Genomic DNA, 24,028 nt, shown 5'->3' with positions numbered 1-24,028 from the left:
ATAATCGTATAATGTAGATATTAATTTGATAGCTATTTGATAGCTATTAAAGCAGTTAAATAATTAAATAACATGACTGCAAAAGTAGGAAGGAAATCTCCACAGGAATAATGACAGAAATAATTATAATAACAACATGCATAACCATAGTAATAATAATAATAATAATTATTATTATTATAATTATAATGAAAAAATACAATTGGTAGATTGTTGCGGTTCAACAAATAATTGAGAATATTAAAGAAGAAACCCCTACTTATTAATTGTATTTATTTAATCGTTTTCAATAACCCTACTCCCTTGAACGCAACGAGGGGTAGCGTTAACCTATGTATTGAATTCGGAGCTTTCCTTGAGTCCCTTTTAAGGTGATTTACAAATAAAACGAATTACTATTATTATTATTACTCCGTGAAGGCACCGTGAGCTCTGATTGGTTGCGACTCGCGGCCAAAACGGGCCATACAGAGTTCAGCGTTGTCCCTGTCAAAAGCAGAAGCAGAAGAAGAAGAAGAAGAAGAAGGAGGAGGAGGAGGAGGAGGAGCGTCAGCAGCAGGCGACTGTCACCGCTGGGACACAAACAGTTCACCTCCAGCCTCTCGGACAGCATGAAACACACTCTTCTGACTGAATGCAAGCTTTCAATGTAATATAATTAAATAATTAAAACACATTACGTATTTACAGCTGAAACAGATGCTCCTCGTCTTCCTCTGCTGTTGGCGTGAGCTAGCTTAGCCTTTTAGCTTAGCGGTTAGCAGGACACCCACACACCGGCGCGTGCAGGATTTAACTAATCAGGAGCGGAAATATCCACCCGGAGCTGCACTGAAACTGACTCGGACTTAACTTGACAACTGTCAATGCTCGGGTTGGGTCTAAACGCGGCTTTTGAACTGACACGTCACAAAACAGCAACAACAAGAATCCTGAAAAACAAGGAAGTGAATGAACTTTGCAGCTAGCTAGCACAAAGCGAGCCCCGCAGCTGCATCGCTTCGTTGTGCTGCTCGCTTCTGCAGCGGAAAGAGGTCCTCGCAGCCTCCTCTCCCGTCCCGCAGTGCTGGTATTGCTTGTTTGTGAAAGCAAGTCGATATACCCATCGCTATCTCACGAAGCCAGTCCGTTTGCGTGCTCTGCTACAACGTCTCTCCTAACAATAACAACTTGGCTGAGAGTCAACACACGTTGCAGACATGATTCCCGATAAAGTGCCGAAGGAAGACGTCTTCTACGCGTCTGAGGAGCTGAAAAAGAAGGCTCACATCCCCAGCTTTGACAAATACAAAGAGCTCTACTTGAAATCCATAGAGAGCCCGGATGGTAAGCGCACGATATCCGACTTAAAGCGAGGGGCTGAAAGGAACCATGAACATTTACTCAAGCACAATTTTTAGATAATTTATTTTGAGTGTTTCTTTTTTTGCTACTTGTGTATTACTCCGGTATATTTATTTGATAAATAGTTACTTTGAAGATTAAGATAACTAACCCAATGCGATGCTTTATTGTTATTATTAGTATTAGTATCAGTATTTGTATTAAATAGTTGAGGTCAATATCTCACCAGTGTACAACCTTGTAATAGGATCAAGTGAAATAAAAAATGTCACTTCATATTTCCTTTGGAGCTCCTGTGAAGCCACACGAGTATAACCAATGTTAAAATGTCCTGCTGTGACTATTGTACGTAAAGTATATATGTAACGAGAGAGAAGATGTAACAACTATATGTACCATAGAATGCGGCTCCCTTCTGTTTGTATCACCTGTGATGAAGTGCATCGCTAAAGAGACTTTAAGGGAGAGGGAGAAGCATCCATACATATACAATATCGAAATGGTTAAGTGTTGACGGCTTTAAAAAAAGCAGCAGAAAAAAAGTTTTGTTTGTTTACACAAATTCGAATTGGCCTTCAGTTTGCTGAAATAATATTGTGTAATTATTAGTAGATACGTTTTGGAGTCGGTCAAAACGAGACATTTAAAGACTTGGAAACCGTGATGAACATCTTTCTTTAATCAATTAACTGAGAAAATAATCCGTATTATATCAAGATGATATACAAATGTCTATAAATAATGTTAGCTGCAGCCACAGTGTGTATTCTGAGCTGATATAATATAAATTACGACAAATAATAAAATATGTTATCATAATTAATTAATAATAAACAGTGTAGTATTGTCTCTAGGACTTCACAAATGTATCTGAGATGAGCATCTTACAAGAAGAATTTAAGAACATTTTAATTATTTCTTGTCGGCCTCTTTTAATCCTTTTTGTTTGTGTCGGGCAGAGTTCTGGGGCGACATTGCCAAAGATTTTTTTTGGAAGACCAAACACACGGGTCAGTTCCTCGACTACAACTTTGATGTGACAAAAGGAGAAATATTCATCAAGTGTATGGAAGGAGCTTCCACCAACATCTGCTACAACGTCCTCGACCGCAACGTCCACGAGAGGAAGCTCGGCGAAACCGTGGCCTTCTACTGGTGAGCATCGAAGTGCTATCACTAGTTACTGATGTGCTAAAAGTAAAGTACTCGGTTAATATTATCTCTAAAAGGTACGCTGAATGTATACACATGTTTCTTTTGGCTGATGGCTATCAAAGAAGTTCCCAATCAAATTGATACATTGCTTAATCGCTGCAATTTTTATATTGTTTGTAAATGAGTCAGTACAAGGAAAAGTGTGTTTAAAGGGTGTCGGTGATCTCTGGTTTGTGTGTGTGTTTGCTTGTATGTTGTGTTCTTCGGGCTGAGGTCGCCTCTCCAAGCACATTAACGAGATTGAATACCAACAGATCGAATGAATGGAGCTGCTGTCAACCTCCTTTCTTTGTCGCTCTTTCTCTCTCTCTCTCCCAGTCTTCTCATTAATTCCTCTATTTTTCCCTCCACATTTGTCTCTGAGCTGTAATATAAGACTACACACAGTACTGCACTGATTATCAATTAACTGACTAAATGTTTCAATTGTAGTCCGAAATAAGGCTGCAACAAACGCTTCTTTTGCAGATATATTATATGGGTGACTGATTTAGTCTCAGAGCCACTGTTGATGTCGAACCAACAGAGCAAACCCCCTAATATTTAAATTGAGAGTGTTGCCTGTTTGATTGCACTAAATACGACAATGCACCGCCTTGGCTGTGGCTTTGAAGTTTGTGTGTGCGCCTTTAGGGCTCAAACAACGATAAAAAAAACCATTTTTTAAAAAAATGTACAAAACCATCAATACATCCACCAGGTGGGAAGTACGAGCGGTACAGGCGGATAGATTATTTGCCTCATAGTTGGATGATGAATAGAGCCTCTTTGTCTAAAACACAAAGTTGATTCTGTTTTGACTGAGACGTAGAGGATGTTCAATATAATCTAAGGACACCACCAACAGTATCAGTAGTAGAGTTACTTAACTTTGAGATCAATTAATAAGCCTGCAGGCAGCTTTCTCCACACTTTCCCTTCTTGCCCAAAAACTCCCCTCATTTAGCTGAGGGGAGTCAGCAGCTTCTCATATATTCCTTTAGTTTGATTGTCTGTGTTTGACACTTTGGTCTTTTTTCTTTTTCTTTCGTGAAGTATTTTTATCTTTAGTGATGTTCTTATATGTGCGTTTGTCCTCATTTGTCCCTGACATTTAAACCCACTGTGTTAAAAATGGGTTTTACAGTTATCTATTTATAGGTGTGTGTGTGTGTGCTTCGAAATGTGTATGTGCTATTATCGCTCTTAACATTTCCGGCATGGAAAGCTGGGCAAAGAAACAGGTCTGATGACCTTTATTGGAAGTGTTTTGTTACCAGCATGAAAAACATGTTTCACCAGCATGTGTAATAGTCAGTAGAAGACTGATGATTATACCTCCACTCCAGAAACCCAAAATACAATGTCAACTAATTCAGTTTTTGTCTGAGCAACAAACCAACATTCAAAGATATTGTTCATATACACTACCGTTCAAAAGTTTGGGGTCACTTAGAAATGTCTTTATTTTTCAAAGAAAAGCACAGTTTTTTTCAATAAAGATAACATTAATCAGAAATACACTCTATACATTGTTAATGTGGTAAATGACTATTCTAGGTGGAAGTGTCTGGTTTCTAATGAAATATCTCCAGAGGTGTATAGAGGCCCATTTCCATCAACTATCACTCCAGTGTTCTAATGGTACATTGTGTTTGCTAATCGCCTTAGAACAGGCCCAAAAAAAAAAAAAAAAAAAAAAAAATATATTTTTTTTAATTTTTTTTAAAATTTCGGAAAAAAAAAAAATATAAATTATAACGATACCGGATACACCCGTGCAGGAGTCTTAGCAAGGTTCAGGAGTCAGGTTGGGTAGGTTGTCATTATCGAGGCGAGCTGAGCTAAATGACAACTGTTTTTCAAATTGGCCTTTAAAATCGATAAAGTCGCTATTCTAGATGTTTCAGGCGTTGACCGGTGGAAAAGCGTTGGAAAAAGTTTGAGGCTTTAAAACAACCACAAAAAACCCGACACAAAAATAAGACCATTGCAAAATTGTAAACAACCCACCGGTGAAAACCCACCCGGTCGAAGAGAGAACCCGTCCTAGATGAAAGGATGTGTGGGATGCAAAGGACATTCACACAACAACTCTGCCTGTTAAAATGACAGCGACCAGAACTCTGTTAGGAGCAGACAGGAACACAGGGTCTGGTCTGCGTCTCCATTAGCGGCGTCGTGCAGGTAAACGTCGCACGGCTCACACACTAGCTCACACAAGGTTCGAGTTTATGTTTTGTAGTTTTTTTATGCCCTTCAGATAATTGGTATAATCCGTATTATATTTCATCATTTATATTTGCGTCGAAAAAAATAATTCCTGACGGAACGGTCCCGTAACTCAAAAAGGTTGAGGACCTCTGGCTTAGAAGACTAATGTCTGATTAGAAAACCCTTGTGCAATTATGTTTGCACAGCTGAAAACAGTTATGCTGGTGATATAAGCTATACAACTGGCCTTCCTTTGAGCTTGAAGTTTGAAGAACAAAATTAATACTTCAAATATTAATCATTATTTCTAACCTTGTCAATGTCTTGACTATATTTTCTATTCAATTTTTAATTCATTTGATAAATAAAAGTGAGTTTTCATGGAAGACACAAAATTGTCTGGATGACCCCAAACTTTTGAACGGTAGTGTATGACGAGGAAGAAATGTAAACACTTTTAGAAACTGGAAAAGCATAATTGGCTTGAAAAACAGCTGAAACATCAAATGGATTCAATTCAAATACTCACCAATTGAATAATAAACATAAATGATAGTCGGAAACATTTTTGTGGCCAAAAATGTACACGGCATGTCTTTAACAAAAACATAATTTAATAACTTAATATAGTGGAGTCAAATTCCATATATGTGCACACATGCATGGCCAATAAAGCTGATTCTGATTGTGATATACTCCTGAAGTGGACTGCTGTCGCCAGTTTTGCAGCTCATTTTAATTTAAAACTGCTTTTAACTTTTAACGTGCATGTGTTGGGCCTGAGGAATGACCTTGTTTTTTCTCACTGGACCTGATTCTCCGACTTGGCAGACGCTTGTGTGGGCTTCGTCTGCGTTGATAACAGAGGGCCAACCCCACTTTGTCCTGTTTTCAGATGTGTGTCACAGTGTGTCGGCAGCGCAAGGAGAAAGAGATTAAATCACCTATCACACCAGGATACATCTTGTTTTCCTTGCTACAGTCGTCTCACAACCAGACATATTGGTCTCAATCCAGTGTGAGCTGGGAAATTATGTCATTTATTGTCATGTTAGAGTTTTAAAGTTTTAATGTTCATTGAAGGCAACGCCCATCAGCTGTCGGTGCCAAGCGGGTCACAGAGACCTTTCAGTGATGCAAGCCCCCCCCCCCCCTCTCTCGCTCTCTCTCTTGCTCTCTCTCTTACCCTCTTTCTCTCTCTCTCCCTCTCTTTCTCTCGCTCTCTCTCTTGCCCTCTTTCTCTCGCTCTCTCTTGCCCTCTTTCTCTTTCTCTCTCGCTCTCTCTCTCTCTACACACTGGAAAACATGCACTTACTGACACAATGCACACTATTGACACTCCACTGAGGCTGCAGTGTGTTGGCTGGTGTTTTGGTAAAATGTTATAACTTCAGCTCAAGCTGTAAGAAAGCTGCACTCATTGCTGCTGAAATGGATATTTTGCGATCTGTATTTTTGTAGAAGTGTGTTTGTTTGTGTGTTCCTGTAATGCAGCCGTTAGCAGCCACAACCGGTTAGACACGCACATCGTGGACTAGATGTAGCGCGTCAGACGAGGCTTTTATTCTGCATTAATTAAGTTTGACATTTGAAGTTTTATTAATTACGTTTTACAGGCGACATTAATCTAAATTAGCGCAACAACCTTTAGCTCCAAGTGTCTTTCTTCTTACTCATTTGAAGCTCGACTTATTGCTCTTTATTACAGGCACTCCTTTTCTGCTCTGAGCACTCTTTGTAATGCTGGCCAAGTATATACTCATTACACACACACACACACACACACACCTCTTTGTAATGCACTCTGTCTCTTACGCTGTATTGTCTCTTACTTATTGTTGGCCTTTCCCTTTGAGCTGTGTTCTAGTTCTATAGTACATTTTATTTTTTAAGCTTTCTTTGGAAAATGTGTGCAATTAAAATATTAGTTTTTTTTTTTAACAGAATGTAAGAAAGTGATTGTATGCTTTAGTGCCTTTAAGAGTATTTCCTATTTAAATGGAAAACACATTTATTTTGACCAGGATAACCATTAATTTTCATATCGTCCTCTGCCTAATACTGTGTGTGTGTGTGTGTGTGTGTATTGTCACATCCTTCACATCCCCTATTATACAAGTATAATCGTAGAAATGCAAACAGCAAACACAAACCGTAGCAAGCAAAAAAAAAAAAGAATGAGAAAAGAATAAATAAATACACAAAAAAAAAAAAAAAAAAGAAAGTATTAATATAATATATATATATATAAATAAATATATACACATGGGCAATAATATATATAAATAAAAATAATAAATATACATTTTTTTTTTTTATATATATATATATATATATATATATATACAATATATATACTATATATATATACAAACAAATAAATAAAATATACACGCCATAGATATTCACAGAATGTGTTCTGTGTGTGTGTGTGTGTGTGTGTGTCAGTCCTTGTGTGTGGCCTGTGTGTGTGTGTGTGTGTGCACTTGGTGTGTGTGTTGTGTGTGTGTGTGTGTCATCATCCGTGTGTGTGTGTGTGTGTATGTGTGTGTGTGTGTGTGTGTGGATGATACTCTGTTGTGATACTCTGTTGTGAAACTTGAGATGTTTCAGAACTGGGCAGGAGGAGTTTATGTAATTGCTCTTTTTCGGATGCTATATTGACATTACATTTATATTGTGATATGAGACTAGATATTGTCTTAAATTTTGGATATTGTAATATTTTATGAATGTTTTGCTGGTTTTAAAGGCTGCATTATTGTCAAGTGAGGTACTTTTTGCAGATGATCAGACTGTTATCTGACGTTAATTACCATGATCATTGTGTAAATATCTTGTAAAGGCAACACTGGTCAACCTGAAAATGTCGTTGTAATATCAATATCGAGGTATTTGGTAAAAAATATTGTGATATATTTTTCCCAGCCCAAACAATCAGTCGATATTGGACTGGAATAAGTTTGTTCACTCATTCTTTCGTATGTTTTAATGCTTGTTTTAGGGAAGGCAATGAACCTGGTGATGAGCTGACGGTGACCTACAGAGAGCTGCTGCAGAGGGTCTGCCAGTTTGCCAATGTCTTGAAGTCTCAGGGTATGTCGACGGTACCATCAAACCAACCTGATCTAAAATAAGACGATTCGTCGAGCCTACTCCTCTTATTTCCCTGCTTTATTGACATTGACATAATCATACTTTCCCCCTCTGTCCGCAGGAGTGAAGAAGGGCGACAGAGTGTCCATCTACATGCCGATGGTGGTGGAGCTGGTGGTGGCCATGTTGGCCTGTGTCCGCATTGGTGCTGTTCACTCCATCGTGGCGAGTTTGAATTATCTGACAATCATGTCAACATGGTAACTTCTGGGTGGTTTGAGTTAAGTTATGGATGTTAATACCTTATGTGTGTTACTGTTTCCAGTTTGCAGGTTTTTCTGCTGAGTCTCTGTGTGAGCGGATCATGGACTCTCAGTGTTCGTTGCTCATCACAGCAGGTGGGTTTCAGGCTAAGAATATGCTATAATGGGCTGTTTACCTGGAAACACCGGCACGCATACTTTATCTACTTAATTTTTGAATGCGGTACTGATGCACACTATTGCGTTTACCCCGGTGGAAGTCCACCACCAGTTCTTTGGTTTTACCAGAGTTGATCTGGAGCTGGTTCCGCTGGCACCATCCTATGAAGTCCTGGTTAAGTTCCCTGTATTCCCTTTCGTCGGCGGTGGAAATGAGGCCAACGATTGCAGTCATCAGAACTTCTGTATGTGGCAGTTATCAGAGTTGTGTTTTGAAGTCTGAGGTGTATATGGCGAAGAGGAATGGTGCCAGAACGGTTCCTTGTGCTGCAGGATACACGGTACACCTACACAAATCGAAATCAGTTGTATGATATTTTTTTAATATTTTCAAAGCTTTACCTCGCTGTCAGACAGCCACTTCCTCCAGGGAACGGAAGTTGTTTTCTATGCTCTCTTCAAAGCTACTGGGCTCAGGGACAACAACTGGAATTTGACCTGACAGAGTTCAGGAGTTGCTGGTCTCCCGCTTCCTCGATTGATTTGTTAGTTTATGCTATTGTGTGACCTCCGGATCAGAACTCGCCTTGGCGTTCACAGCAGTACATTGCAGCGTAGAACGATTAAATGACGGAGATGACATTTGAGACACCCGCGACTGAGAGGAAAGAGTTTCAGTGTCTTCCTCAAAGTGGCCAGTTTGGCTCCTGCAGGACACTGAAGGACACTGTGGCTCCTCAGCTCGTGAAGCTGAATAGTTCACACAAGTGCTGCTGAAAGGAGGTGCTGAGCAGTAATCAAAGTATTCTTTGCGTCATTAAAGTCCTGGGATATAAGCTTGTTAATCTGCTGTGTTAATGGCCTGTGCTGCATAGACGTCCTGGAAGCAGATCCTGGAGTCTTGTATTCTGACCTGCAGTGGAGTCGTAGAGTTTTATTACCTTGTAAAGAAAGTAATGAGAGCATGAATGGTGTTATCCAACAGATGTCATTTTGTTTTACAAACGTAGATGATAAAGTTTAGTTTCAACAACCTATGACGCCTCGATCACTGCTCGTAAACTCAAACTGTCGGACCAGGCAGCGGCGATCAGATCTGAATCAAGGTTTTAATACTTCATTGCCCATTTCTCTCTAGCTGTAAAATGAGTGCGTTTGTTCCGGTCGGTTGGCAGTGCTTGGTTTTGGCTCAAATGTTTTCAACATGGCGACCGGGTCAGAAACGTTCATCTTGTGCGGGAAAGTTTGTCTTGCTGAAACTGGACTGATTGCAAAATACATCATTTTGTTTTCCTCTTCATCCTCCACCACTCTCTTTGTTCATCTCGTGTTTGTATGTCTCTTTTGTTCAGATGGTTTCTATCGAGGAGATAAGCTGATCAACCTGAAGCTTTTAGCTGATGAAGCGCTGCAGAAATGCAGAGACAAGTAAGCTGTTGGGAGAAACACACACACACACACACACACACACACACACACACACACACACACACACACACACACACACACACACACACACACATGTCCACACAGACATGTCCACACAGACACACCCTCATTGACACACAACATTCCCTAGCCTCAAACCCAAGCCATCACAACTCTAACTGTCACGTTTACATACATCGAAGTACAACAGATTTTTATAGTGTCATTTGTTATTATTTATTTGCATATTGAAACTTACACATTTTGATTAAAGCCACATAAAGATTGAAAACCTGATAAAATATAATGCATGAATTATCCAATGGCACTGGGATCAAGAATTATGGTTTCAATGGTTTTAAATGGGGATATCTTTGTCCCGAAAGAGCTCAGTTTGTACACTTGTTATTATACAGTTGTTATAGGCTGACCTTCCTAATAACAAAATAACGCTCTCAAAATATATGCAATGTGCATTAGCACAGCCAACATGACTCATAGAGGAGTGCCAGAAGCACACTGAACATTGAGATAAACATCTTGGTTATGTGCTCACTTGATATGAGATGCTAATGATTACCATGCCCATGTCTGCAGAGGTTTCTGTATAGAGAGGTGTATAATGCTGAAACACCTGTCCAAAGAAGCAGAAGAGACTCCTCTGGGCTCTCAGTCTCCTCCCGCCAAACGGTCCTGCCCTGATCTGCAGGTAAACAATAAACTAAACCACGAAAATGGGCCGTTCTATACCTGGCATAAGAGTCACTGCAACATTAGTTTGACCGTCTATGGTTATACTGTATTATTGTATCATGCAGTCCCATCATGCTGCGTCTTTTATTTGTGTTTATTGAAGTTCGCATCATTGCTTTGCTTCTCCGATGGTTGAGACATGTCAACATGTAAATAATACTCATTTGACACTCATTTGCTTTCTGTGTACTTTAAAGGGAAGAAAAAGTGGTGATATTCATGCTGTATTTGTCTTATTGTCAATAAATCTTATGAAACGACCTAAAACCCCAACAAATATTTATCAAACAAAAGCTACCAATGACACTGGTCCATGGATGTAGGTTTACATATGCTTCTTTATAGGAGATGTTGGCAGTGCCTGAACCTTTAACACTCAGCTGCTATTAACTGTAAACTAACTATGATTAACAATTCCAGTTCAACTACAGTTGCATGACCTAGTAACCAAGTAAAGGCAAGACAACATAATGCATTTTTGTAAACTAGAGTGAGCCATCCAATATAAAACATGACATGTGTTTTAAAAATTATAATAGATTTATTTTAGGGGCCAGAAGAGATATTTTTGTGAGTCCTCACAGTTGAGTGTTTATTTTGAAGAACTAGAATGTGACTCGCAGATGCACCAGTGTCTCTCATAAAGCAGGGGGCAGTGTTACATTATTACAGTTACAATATTCCCTCAAATGGAAAGAAGAAGAAGCAGATGTCTATATTTCAGGGAGCTGCTGCAGGAGGAATCGAGCACATTGTTGTATTTGGTCTTTTCATGCGATGTGTTAACAAAAAGCCAGACACAGAGTACAGACAGTTTTCTTTCCTTAAAGTCATATTTCTATTTCTGTACACCAGTGATGTTAAAGTTAGAAACTGGTATATGCCTCTGAATGTGGTTGTAGTATGTTATTAAGATGGAAGGACTGTTACTGACTTCTCCTCTACTGTTTCTTTATTTTTTTCATTCTGGAGCTCCTAAAATTTCTCAACTTGAGGTGACGTCGTGGGCCCTGTTTTTCTTTCAGTTTTGGGTTGTTTAATTGTATTTTTAAATTCTTTTTATAACCGCTCCTCCTCATTAACTTCTCCGTACTCCTCCTCCTGCTCTTCCTTCTTTCATTCCCTCCCGTCCAGCAGGAGAAACAGACAGGGAGAGTAAAGAAAACACACCCTGTACCGCAGGTATTTTTATTCCCTCCTCCCTCCACTAAAACCCCATAACACCCTTTTGGTTTTGGTTTTTCAAATGGATATTTTACCCACAAATATAATTTTCATATCACTGCTGCAGGGTAAAAACAATAAAGAAAAAATATTTCTCAAGAGAACAAGTACTTTCTGACTTACAATTTAAATCTATAGTTTTATATTTATTTATCTGTTATTAATTCAAAAACTTTAATTGCTGATTTATTGTTTATACCCATCAACGGCAGTTTGGTGTTCCTGTGGTTTCAGACAATTCAGATTACATTTGTGAACATGAAAACAAATATGTTATATTTTCTAATTTTGAACTTAAGTCGTAAAACCTGACCGCTAGTGACATCGCAGATTTCGAAATGACATTTCAAATTGTATATATTGAGATTTTTTTTGACGTGTTTAGAAAAATATGGAAGCTAAAATAAGACTATTAAGTTTAGCGATAAGATTGCTTTATAATTGATGGGAAAATGTTATTTTATCAAATGTTTTCTGGATTGTCGAAATAATTGGAATAAAATTAAAATCCTCTTAAGTTTGGGATTTGTATTAACCCTGTTTTTCTTGCCCTTTATGTTGAGGTTGCACATGCTTTTCTTTTTTTTACCCAAAGACTTGAACACAGCCCAAAGTGACCTCCTGACTTATGTGTTTTTCTAACTTCTTCAACTTCTGTAACACTTCTCTCCTTTACTTACAAATAAGGAAGAATCGGAGGTCTGTTGTTTTGGCTCGCTCGTTTTAATAAATCGAATTTGCCGCAGCAATTTTTAAACCTCTACTGAAGGCCCCATTTTTGTGCCGGCAGTATTTTGGAACTTTCACTGTGGGGCGATGATGCCATCCTTTCCTCTAAGGCACCGCAGTGATCTGTTCAGGGCTTCGGGATATTGATAACGGTCTCTGTAGCTGTTAAATGCGGCACACTAAACATCTGAAGTGAGAGTGAACAAGAACAGAAGCAACCGGTTTGTTCCCGGACGGATGAACAACATGCTGGAACTCTATCTCAGGAGCCTCGTAAAGTCGAGGGCAGTTGCAGATTGAACTGATCCTTCTCTCGAGGTTCGTCTCCCAGGGCTGCACAATTAATGGAATATTAATCAGGATTCCGATGTTGGTTTCCCCCAATTACATGAACTCCTGTGAAATGTACCTATTTTAAGTCTCATTGTAATGCAACCATTTTTAAATTAGCAGGACTGTAGTGCAATGCGAGTCAAAGCAGTGCTCTGTTGCTTTAATTCAGGGTAAGACTTTAAATGACATTTTGCTTTTAGGAAATTACGCAAAGATGATAACATGAACAGGAATGTGTCACAAGATGGAAGTGAAAGATTTTTCAAATGTGAATGTGCAAGGAAAATATTTTGTACCTTCATTTAATGAATAATAGTGCCCAAATAATAATCATGATTATCATTTTGGCCACAATCGTGCAGCGCTACTTATTGCATTCTCATATTGTTTTAACCATATCATTCGATATTATAAAATATTGATTATCGTGGCTTTAAAGTGTGTATTACTTAAAGATATAAAATCAGCACATATATTATAATTTGGCCTTGGCATGAGCAGGATAATCCACTTTCGATAATATAACGCAATCCAGTGAATTATCAGGGTTCAATTTGTGAGTGGTGTTAATGTTTTACAATGTTTGTAATATTTCATTGATTAAAACGAATTCTTTTTAAAACCTTGTTTCATTAGGAATAAAAAATGTTTTTTTAACATCCTCATATGATTTTTACCCTCCCTCTATCATGCGTTATTTTTAAATAACACAATACTATACAAGTTCATATTTTGGCATTTACTCTGGAAAAAGGATTTTTGTTAAGTTTCCCTTTCTCGTTGTATTTTGTCTTAGATGCAGATACAAACAGCCCTGATTCCTTCTCAGTAACTTAGTTGAATATAAATACATGAATGCGTTGTGTCAGGGATCAGAGGTAGAGTCCTGTGTGTTCTCTTGTTGTCTCAGTTTGTATTGTACATCTTTCCATTTCTTTATCTCTTTGTGCACATACTGTATAGCCCCATGAATATATAAAGATAAGACCAGAACTTATTTAATTGTTTTCTCTCGTTAACACTTGATTGAAACCAATTGTTAAACATCTATGTAGAGAAACATGTTGGTGTACTGAAATACACAAAGACTGCCAACATGACATTATCTTTAAAATGATGTTGGCTGTGTGAGTTTTTCCTCGACAAAGAAAACGGCATTTTGGGATGTATGAGGAGTGTATATCAGATCTGGGTCAATCTACTTGAAAGGAGCCCACTGGATTGTTTTTGGCACATGAAGGCAAATAAAAGTGACATTTTTAAGCAATTGGAAGGATTTAATGAAGTCTTTATCTTTCGCTTAACCTAAATATTTCTCTTGATCTCTTTTTATTTTTCGGTTAGTCCAAATATTTTGAGGCTTTGTGTCTTACAAAAATATAAAGTTCCACATTTTACTTTTGTTGTTGTTGTTGTTGTCTTAGTCTTATTATTTTATATCAGAAGGTGACCCAGCTCTAATTGGCACACACGGAATAAGTTAAAGAAAACGTCCATGTTTGTAACTGTTCTAACAACTCTTTGTTGCTTTATTCACTAACTCAGATTTCCCATGTGTTGCACTCTTCTCCAAACTAGTTTGTCAAACTAACTTTCTTTCACTTTTGTTTTGTGTTTTAGATTGTAGGTGGTTTCTAATGTTTAGTAACTGATTGACTGGGATTTTATTGATAACTGGTGTGTGTGTGTCTACCAGGTCCCATGGAACCCCGAGGTGGACTTGTGTTGGCACACTCTGGTCCGGGGGGCTTCAGACGAGTGTGAACCAGAGTGGTGCAATTCTGAAGATCCTCTGTTCATCCTCTACACTAGCGGCTCGACTGGTAAACCAAAGGTAACGTGGGAGTGAGGGAACTCGGGTTGGGCGGTGTAAACATTTTAAACTGGTTTGATATGAAGTCAAACTGGCTCACTAAGTTTTACCACTACGTGCACACTTGACTCAACAGCCGGTCCCAAGATATATTGAGACGTTGAGACTCCCTTGTCCCGTCGCCCCTAATAGTCCTAACAAACACAGCGTGGGACATCACTACAGATACACATTACATTTCAGTCGTAGTTTGCATATGCTTTACAGGAGAACTATAACGGATAATGATCATGAGTACAGAAATTTCATGTTTGAGTTTCCCAACTAGTTTTTACTTCAAACAACAAAGATTATTTTTATTTATTTTTGCTATTGCCTCGTTTAGATCACACGTTTTTTAATCATCAATCTTGCTTCAAACTTTACTTCTCTTGTCTGCAGGGAGTTCTCCACACAGTCAGCGGCTACATGCTCTACACTGCCACCACCTTCAAACTGGTGTTTGACCACCAGCCCGATGACGTCTACTGGTGCACGGCAGACATCGGTTGGATCACCGGACACTCCTACATCACCTACGGCCCGCTGGCTAACGGGGCCACCAGCGTCCTGGTGAGTGCCGACAGAGGGACGGTGGGGTCACTCAACTTCCTGTTTTTACTGACTGCATGTGGGGTCTGTGATCAATACAATCACAATTTTTACCATTGACTGACAATGATCATCAGCTGCACCATTAGATTGATATAATGAAAGTTATTATGATTATTAAGGAGGAAAAAAAGGATGTTTAAAATGACATAATCCCATTTCCAGTACCAGGACCAAGTCTGGAATGTGGGGTCAAAATCTCAGTTTTAATGTTTTGTTGATTTAGGTTTTTGTATTTAAGGTACTTTTTGTGTTTCAGTTCGAGGGCTTGCCTACCTACCCAGATGTAAGCCGTATGTGGGAGATTGTGGACAAATATCATGTGACCAAGTTCTACACAGCTCCGACAGCCATCAGACTGCTGATGAAGTACGGCAGAGAGCCGGTGCAGAAGTGAGTCGAGACATCACAGGCCGACTGGCTCGTGATGCTACTCTTTACTGTTGCATGTTTATTGTTGTTTTTATACAAGGGAGGCATTTTGTATCTGTTTCTGTAGTAAATCCCGTTCTCTCTGCAGGTATAAACGAGAGTCTCTGAAGATTTTAGGGACGGTGGGAGAGCCCATCAACGCTGAGGCCTGGCATTGGTACTACTCTGTGGTGGGAGAGAAGAGATGTCCTATTGTTGACACCTTCTGGCAGACAGAAACTGTACGTTGGACTTTGTTTTGCACAAAATTTAACTGCTGCAAAAAATGTTTCCAAATAAGAGTCGACACTTTTAACCTTTTTATTTTTAACTACCTCACTCAGAAGCAGTGATTGCAGCTTCCAGCAGGAGGCAGCACAGCCAACAGTTTACTCACCATGTGGGATAACAAAACATTTCTCACTGGATGTTTTCTGGCCTTTCAGGGTGGACATGTGTTGACTCCCCTACCTGCAGCAACACCCATGAAACCTGGATCTGCTGTGAGTGAATCATGTCCAAAATACACACACTCAATAACATTGAGAGGCAAATGTATATACGGCACGATTCTTTTATTTATTTTGCACTTTTTTAAAGTGTATAAAAACAGACGTGTGTAAAACAGTTTAAATTGAAGAAGGAAGAAAGTAATGCAAACTAGGAAACAACAAGGGAAGAATGGGACTAATGAATTAAACAATGGAGGTACCAAGGCAGTGAATAGTTGTGAGCTTTTGTTTTTTATTCTTTTTTATTATCTTTACATCTTTTAACTGTTACTGCTGTACCACCGTTACATTAATTGATCCGAATGCTCACCAGATAAGTGTGTGGTTATGACATTTTTTCATTAAAAAATGGCAGAAAGCGTCAACCCTGTTCAGTCAGTTGGTGTTTTTTTGTTTCTCAATCATTTAAATATTTTATGAGATTTTTATGGGTTCTATAGTTAGATTTGAGGTTTCTTGCTTTTTGAAATGTTAGCAAATGTATATCTTTAGCCTAACGATTAGAGACAAAGCTGCCACAACGCCCTTCTGACTTTATCCAACTAACTTGATAGATTTACTCGTTCACTCCTCAAAGCTAATAATTCAAGACTCTTGCTTTCTAAAAAAGGTTGCAGACGGTGGGTATTTTAATGCCTTTTGTTGTTCCTAAATATTTCTGTGGAACATATAAACTTATAATTTCACAAATGTGTAGCTTATTGGGCGTTCATAACTTTGAGATTAACATTTGTTCGATGCAGCCTTTAGTTTTGGTTACTGTTTAACATGTAAACAAAGTTAAATCCAGATCACTGTAGAACTCATTTCACATAAGCCTCAATCGAACATCTAATGTTGACGTCATAAGAAAAAATATTATACAGTACAAGAAGTTAAACACGTCATCTTTTCTGTTTCTGTTCTCCAGACGCTCCCGTTCTTTGGAGTGGTGCCGGCCATCCTGAATGAGTCAGGAGAGGAGCTGGAGGGACCGAGTGAAGGATACCTGGTTAGGACAATTATCGGCACGTTTTGAAAAGATCTTTCACTCGTTGACTCATCGTGTGTGTTGATCCCTTTCTGCTTCTTCCGCTTCCAAACAGGTTTTCAAACAGCCGTGGCCCGGAGTGATGAGGACGGTGTACGGAAACCAGCAGAGGTTTGAATCCACCTACTTCAAGAAGTTCCCTGGATACTACGTCACCGGAGACGGTGAGAGACCAGGGGCCTCATGAGAGAAAAATAGTCACGTTTAGTCAGTGCCCTATATATAGCTCAGGAGGTCAGGGGCTTTACAAACTGGGCATCATACAACACCTGCTATCCTTAGATCGTCCTTTTTTTATACTAAATGCAGTTCGGAAACATCTTCTTTAGTATCAAAAATCCTAAATATGAGATCAAATAAAATCCTAAACTGAGATAAGTAGGATTTTCTTTTCTTCTCATTTCCTATTTTTTCCTTTATTATTTTGAATCTGTCTGTTTACTACATATTTACACTGTTTATTATGATGCTGCCACATTTTGATTTATATTAAATCTATATTGTCTCAGCCTTCCAAATATTATATTTGACTCTCTTACCTTGATCTGTTTATGTGTTTATCCTTTATTGTCTAACTACTGTAACGAACCATGTGTGCTGCTGCTAAAATGTGTCAGAAGCTTTGAGTTTACACCTGTTTAAAATTCTAACTTTTTTTGATGTACAGGTTGCCGTCGAGACGAGGATGGGTACTACTGGATAACGGGGCGGATAGACGACATGCTGAACGTCTCCGGTAAGACTAGCCACTGAGCTCATCTAAATGATCTAAATGAGGTTTGTTTCAACTGGCTTCTTTACGTTCGTCTTCCTATTATAAAGTGTGTTCTTCCGTGGTGCATTTTAAATCCTACGTAATATCCAGTGTACAAAAAAATTGACCAAAAGACAGAAGTGTGTAAATCAAGAGTGGATCGCAAAGCTTCTCAGGGAACGCGAAGCAAAAGAAAAGCCCAGACGAAGCGTCCGCTTCAAGAGGAACTGATGAGATGTATTCTCCTCTCTTGTGTTCCTGATGATTCTGTCCGTGATCAAATGAATTTACATTCTGAGGACCGTCGACCAAACTCCCTTTGTCTCTTTTCCCGACAGGACACTTACTGAGTACAGCGGAGGTGGAGTCGGCTCTGATGGAGCACGAGTCCGTTGCAGAGGCTGCAGTTGTGGGCCGACCTCATCCTGTGAAAGGAGAGAGCCTCTACTGCTTCGTAACTCTCACTGATGGAGTGACGTACAACCGAACGCTGGAGGCAGAGCTAAAAAAACAAGGTTGGTGAACAGGACTTGGTTGGGGGGAGGGTCCATCAAAGTATTCTTGTCGGGCAGAGAGAGCTTCATAGGACCCCACAAGTCTCCACTGAAGCACCCAATAACTAAGAGGAGGAAATCTATAGACTCAACCCTGGATCTGATCCCACTGCACAGATATGAATGAAGAAAAGAAAATACAATTACTGCCAAAGATTATGATTATATAACAAATATCGTGAAACCTGTTTTTCAGTGAAACTTTCTCAAAGTCAGATTCGATGTGAATGAATTTTTTATCTTCGGGGTTCACAGTGCGGGAGAAGATCGGTGCCATCGCAACACCGGACTACATCCAGAATGCTCCTGGACTCCCCAAGACCAGATCTGGTAAAGTTACAGAACATTTTAATAATGCCAAACCTGTTTAGAAGGTTTTTATTTTAGCTGAACTTGTGCGACATTACAATAAACACACAAGTAGTTATAGCTGCAACAAAACCATAGTTTCATTGCTGTTTAAAGGATCAGTTCTTCTAAATTATAAAATAAACTAACTTTTCTTTCACTTGTGACTAGTGTTCAAAGTATTTGTATCTTTAATAATAATAATAATACTTGTAATTTATATAGCACTTTTCTTAGCCCTCAAAGACGCTTTCCATAGGGCAGAGACGAACAGAAGTAAACTAAATGGAAAGACAAGGAGCAAACGGAACAAACACACGGAACATTTCATGGAAAAAGGAAAGAACTGTAGAAGCTATGCGGGCTGTGTATTGGAGGGTCGGGTGCAGGGGTCAGCAGGTGAAGGCAGTTTGAAGAGGTGGGTTTTAAGGGTTGCTTGATTGATGACAGGGTGGGGGCCTGACAGATGTGGATGTGGAGGGTGTTCCAGAGGGGGGTGCAGCAGCTGAGAAGGCCCCGTCCCCCCAGGTCCGGCACTTGGTCCTGATGGTCTTCAGAGTGTTTGCCTCAGGTCCGCTGGTGACCTGAGGCAACGGGTTGGCTCTTAGACGGAGAGGAGTTCTGATAGGTAGGAAGGGGCCAGGTTGTTTAGGGATTTTTGTAGGTGGTGAGTAATATATCCATCCTGAATTTGACCGGGAGCCAGTGAAGGTAGCGTGGGACCGGGTGATGTGTTCACGGCTGCGGGGGGAGGTGAGCAGTCGAGCGGCAGAGTTCTGAACGTACTGAAGTTTAAAGAGGAGTTTGTTGGGAGAGCCAAAGAGGATGCTGCTGCACTCGTCAAGTCTGGAGGTTATGAGGGAATGGATGAGAAATATTGCTACAATATATGTGTTTGAAGCCAATAGTGTCTTTTCCTGAATGTATGATCTTTATTCAGGTAACAGGAGGCCATGAGGAATGTAGACTCGGCTACTAACAGGTTACATGATGGAATAATGGGCGCTATGCAATTAGGATACAAAATAAGGGAGCTCTATTCAGTTCCAGTAAACGCCACCTGCATGCATACCTGGCCATCTTTACTAGGTCAGTTTTTATTTTTTTGTATTGATCCTGGTCCCAGTCTGTCGTGGTCATTCAAACAGTTGCTCTTTCTATTTTTCCAAAGAAAACGATGCAAACATCTCTAAAAGCTACTTAAAAGTGTTCAAGCTTAATTATTATTTCTTTTTATATTAAAAATATCTCTCCATCATTACCTCTCCGCCACTCGCAGGTAAGATCATGCGACGGGTGCTCCGCAAAATCGCCTGTGACGAACGGGACCTGGGCGACATCTCCACGCTGGCCGACTCCTCCGTGGTCGAGCAGCTTTTCCAGAACAGGTGCCGCATGGGCGTGTGACGGACTCCAGGATCCTCGCAGCGAGGCTTTGACTGCAGCCGCAAACCAAACCATGGGAAGAGGAGGAGGAGGAGGAGGAGGAGGAGGAATCATCATCATCCCATGAACTTGGTCTGGTTCAACAAACAACCTTTAGCTCCTGATGAGTTTGGCGGTGTGCAGCAGAGCCTGTATTTACAATGACCCCGCTGCCCTTTGATGTAAGAAAGATCCACAGCAGGGAGAGACACAACATCTGTCTGCTTCCTGGTCGGTGTTTCCCATTTCCATAGAAGCAGTAATACTTTTTGCAGCAGCAAACTAATTGTATTAATAAGTACATCAGTTTGTTGACTTGAATGTGTTTCCAACCGAGTTAGGCATTGGTGTGTCTGACAGGGAGAAGCCAGAGGTTGTTTTCTGCAGTCCAACTCCGTTGAAGAGAAAGAACAGGGTAACACTTCCTTTGGTTTGATCCTATTGTTGCAGCTAATAATACACAGAAATATGTGCTCCTCAACAGCTCAGTAAGCGTGTGAGTTCAGTATGAGGCTGATGTGACGTGCTGCCCGGAGCTTCTCTGTATCGGCTGTCCTCTCCCCTCACTCGCTGCCATGGACACTGATTATTACACTCAACATTTTTACTACTTCTAATATTCTAAAATACATGTCGATTTGTGTCCTTTTTCTCTTTTAATCCATCGGAAATATGACATGAATTCTTCATGGCTGCTGTAATGTTCTCTCTCTTTATGTTTAAGTTTCTCTGAAAGTCTGGTTGAAACTGGGAAAGTGTGCCGAGCGTCACGTCGCTCAGGTCGGACCATCGATTCCAGACCAGCTGCAGCTCTCATGTTTAAAATAGGCAAAAGGGTTTCCTAATAACTCCAAAACAAAACGGTTTTTCATGAAATCTTCTCATATTTAAATTGACCGTTCAAAACATGTATCTGTCCTCTTGTGGACACGCTTCCCCATGTTTCATTGTTAAATCAGACTTTCCTTTGATTATAATAAGGTACCAAAGGCAAGCGCAAACTTCTGTCATTATGCAAGTATGATTTAAATTTTGAATAATGGTCACCAAGAGTCTGGATCATGATGCGGTACGATTATAAAAACACAACACACACAGAAGTTAGTTCAATCAGAGCTACGGCTCAGTTAAGACATCATTGGTGTCTTAATTCACTGCTTTCTTTTATACATTTACCTGTTTTGAAAGAGATCACATCACAAGAGTATTTAAGCTAAAAAAGGAAGAAAGGATAAGAATGGTGGTATTCTATGTTTTAGGTATTGTCTGTCAACATATTCCATGAGAAGACCAAAACCAACAATGTGTTTGCCTGTGTATTAATATTTTCTCACTTCCTGTCTGACTCAGCTTCAAGCTCTAATTGTTGGTTCTGATCTTTTTTATAGAATTCATTAACAAAAAGAAAAATATATATATAATACCTCTTGACTTCCTCCATTTAGTTTTTTTTTAAATTGAGGGAGGAAAAGTCTTCATCTTTAACTTCATTGTTGCTGTGCTCTGAGTCTGAAGGTTAAAGAAAGCTTTGGGGCTTGAAGGGTTTCTCCTCAAAGTTTACGCCGTAGAAGACAGCTGTGTTGATGAGAATACATGAGCGCAATGAACCAGAAGCTTTTCTCAATTTTAATGTGTTGCCATCTGTGTTTCAACGTGCCAACATAAGTAACGGTGTGGCTGGGTGTATACAGATAATAATTGTATCTAATGTTCAGGGAAAAAAGTGGAGCTGCTTATTTGATTCGAAGATGTTTTTATTTTTGCTTGTACAATAACTGGTGATGGGAGGAGAATTTTGCTTTTTTTTTCTCTGTTCATCTTCAGTTGTATGTTATAATTTGTGTGTATGCAATGACAGTAAATGGACACGACTACTGCCTCTCACCCTGTCACTGGCTGGTGCTTTCAGAGAACCGATTTGATTCGCCTTTAAAGTGTTCTTGCAGAAATGTGTAATCACTTAAATCATCTTCAAATGTCAGATGTCTCATTGTAAATGATTTATTTGTGTTATTATTATGGGATAATGTAAAGATGGTTATGCGTATGTCTTTAGTTGACTGGGTTTCAAAGGAAACTAAATAACCTTTACTTATCCAGTTTTCTTTATTTAGCATTGTATGTTGTGAAAAGAGAAGCTACATCTCAAAAAGTTTATCTTGATATAAAATACTTTTCAATATGTCATGAAAATCATAATTTCAGGCCCTTTGCCCAACATTTACATTTGACTTTTATACTAAATAAACTGACGATAGCAATGACAGTAACATGTTTGACTAGTTCAGCAGTTATTATCCTCTTAACCTTTGGTCCATTCAGTAAGACTGTGTAACACCTGTTTTTCTGCCATACATGTTGCTACAAGAGGAAAGAAAGGCTTATATGCAGGTTGGGTACAAAGTGAAAGCAAGATGCTGTATCCTTCATTATGTTCATTAGACACACATTGTAGAACTTTTAAATGTTCTCAACAGACACCGTAGTCAGGCCTGCTGTTACAAAGGACAGGGCGAGTTAATGGACACATAATTACCATTAATTATCTGTAAATGACTTCATGGGTTTGAACACAGTTTGTTTTGTTGGTGGTTCAAAAGTGTCTTTCTTGAAAGACATGTTGGCATAGTCCAAAAAAACAGGCATAAATCATTGCTTCCATTGACCTACTTCCGTTTCCAGGTCCTGGTATTGAATGCTGAAATGTCTCACAGAGACGGACAGTGTCTGCCCCAATACCACTTAAACAATTCGATCAAATTCCTTCTCCAGTGCGAGGGTCCAAGGACATGTTGTGATGCATGACATTGGGCAAAATAGATCAAATGAAAGTGAATAGAATAAATATATCAACGCGGATGAAAAGAAAGCAAACCACCGGAAACAACAGACAACTTAAACGCACTGTTGGAGAGAGTTTGAGGAGAGTTCATGCAGGTCATGCAGGTCGATGGAGGAAACGACGTTCAGGACCTCCATTGTAGTCGTGGCTGAAGAGTTCACATTCAGGATATCTAGGGTCCCTTTCTCAAGCAAAGGCTCGTGCTTTTCGTTATGCTCAAGTTGAATGTGAACATAATGTGTGTGCAACGTGAGGTTGTGCACACTGTCAATCACTGACATGTAAATATGAAGTTTGCAAGGAAGTAAGAGAGAATCTTTGTTAGTCAACAGCAGTTGAAGTCAAACAAAGAATCGGATTAAAAGTAGGTTAAAGAACCTTGTAAACAGCTATTTCAATCTGATTTTTTTTTAAAGGCTTCATATTCATCCAGAGCTCTGACGTGTCCATACATCACCACCTTTTTCAGACCAGTGACAACCCTTGAGTTCTATAATTATCAAGTCAGACATTAAAAAGGTTCATGTTGACTTGTTGAGCTTTTCCAGAGTGAGAAGTCACGATAGATGAGTGCTCCAGGACTGACTGTCGGGCACCTTGTGGTAACGGGACGACTCCCCACTGAGCGACAGCCGAACCCATTAACAGTGTGACCACCCCTAAAGGAATTGTCGTCATGGTACCACTTCACGCTCTCCACCGTGACCCAACTCTGTGGCCTGAGCCTGGCGCCTTCAAACATCAAAGGTTTTGGATAAACAGCTACCTCAGATTTGACCCAATCTTAGTTATTGGGCAAATCCATTTAAAATAAAATACTGTTCCTTATATAAGTTCTTTGTAACAGGTTAAAAGTCTACATAACTGTTGAAATATATGGTTCACAAATTTAAAAAACAAATATTGTAACATTATATTGGTAAGACTGTAGAGAGTTTTAACTTGCTCAGT

General features: G+C 39.4%; 1 protein-coding gene across 2 annotated transcripts; it reads left to right on the top strand.

The window, feature by feature from the left end:
- The first annotated feature begins 560 nt into the window (after positions 1-560).
- Positions 561-22,216, top strand: acss2 (acyl-CoA synthetase short chain family member 2). Of its 2 annotated transcripts, XM_056422759.1 has the most exons (19): positions 561-1,326; positions 2,304-2,499; positions 7,757-7,848; positions 7,970-8,073; positions 8,174-8,246; positions 9,623-9,698; positions 10,296-10,407; positions 11,586-11,633; positions 14,434-14,571; positions 14,992-15,162; positions 15,461-15,594; positions 15,722-15,854; positions 16,059-16,115; positions 17,035-17,115; positions 17,210-17,318; positions 17,822-17,890; positions 18,247-18,423; positions 18,718-18,792; positions 20,090-22,216. In XM_056422759.1, the coding sequence occupies exons 1-19, from the start codon at positions 1,200-1,202 to the stop codon at positions 20,215-20,217; spliced, it is 2,100 nt and encodes a 699-aa protein (XP_056278734.1). In that variant the 5' UTR covers positions 561-1,199; the 3' UTR covers positions 20,218-22,216. The 2 variants fall into 2 exon arrangements, with proteins under 2 accessions (XP_056278734.1, XP_056278735.1); XM_056422760.1 differs by lacking the exon at positions 11,586-11,633.
- Positions 22,217-24,028: the final 1,812 nt, after the last annotated feature.

This window comes from Pseudoliparis swirei, chromosome 9 (assembly GCF_029220125.1).
Source record: "Pseudoliparis swirei isolate HS2019 ecotype Mariana Trench chromosome 9, NWPU_hadal_v1, whole genome shotgun sequence".
Classification (NCBI taxonomy): domain Eukaryota; kingdom Metazoa; phylum Chordata; class Actinopteri; order Perciformes; family Liparidae; genus Pseudoliparis; species Pseudoliparis swirei.
The sequence above is the reverse complement of the archived record's forward strand: the minus strand, read 5'-3'. Positions and strand labels throughout refer to the sequence as shown.

Bases quoted from the DNA above. Each gene is read 5' to 3' on its own strand.
- acss2 (XM_056422759.1), top strand. From the start codon at position 1,200: ATGATTCCCGATAAAGTGCCGAAGGAAGACGTCTTCTACGCGTCTGAG. The intron at 8,074-8,173 runs GCGAGTTTGAAT...TACTGTTTCCAG, and splicing joins GTGCTGTTCACTCCATCGTG to TTTGCAGGTTTTTCTGCTGA. The intron at 17,891-18,246 runs GTAAGACTAGCC...TTTTCCCGACAG, and splicing joins CGACATGCTGAACGTCTCCG to GACACTTACTGAGTACAGCG.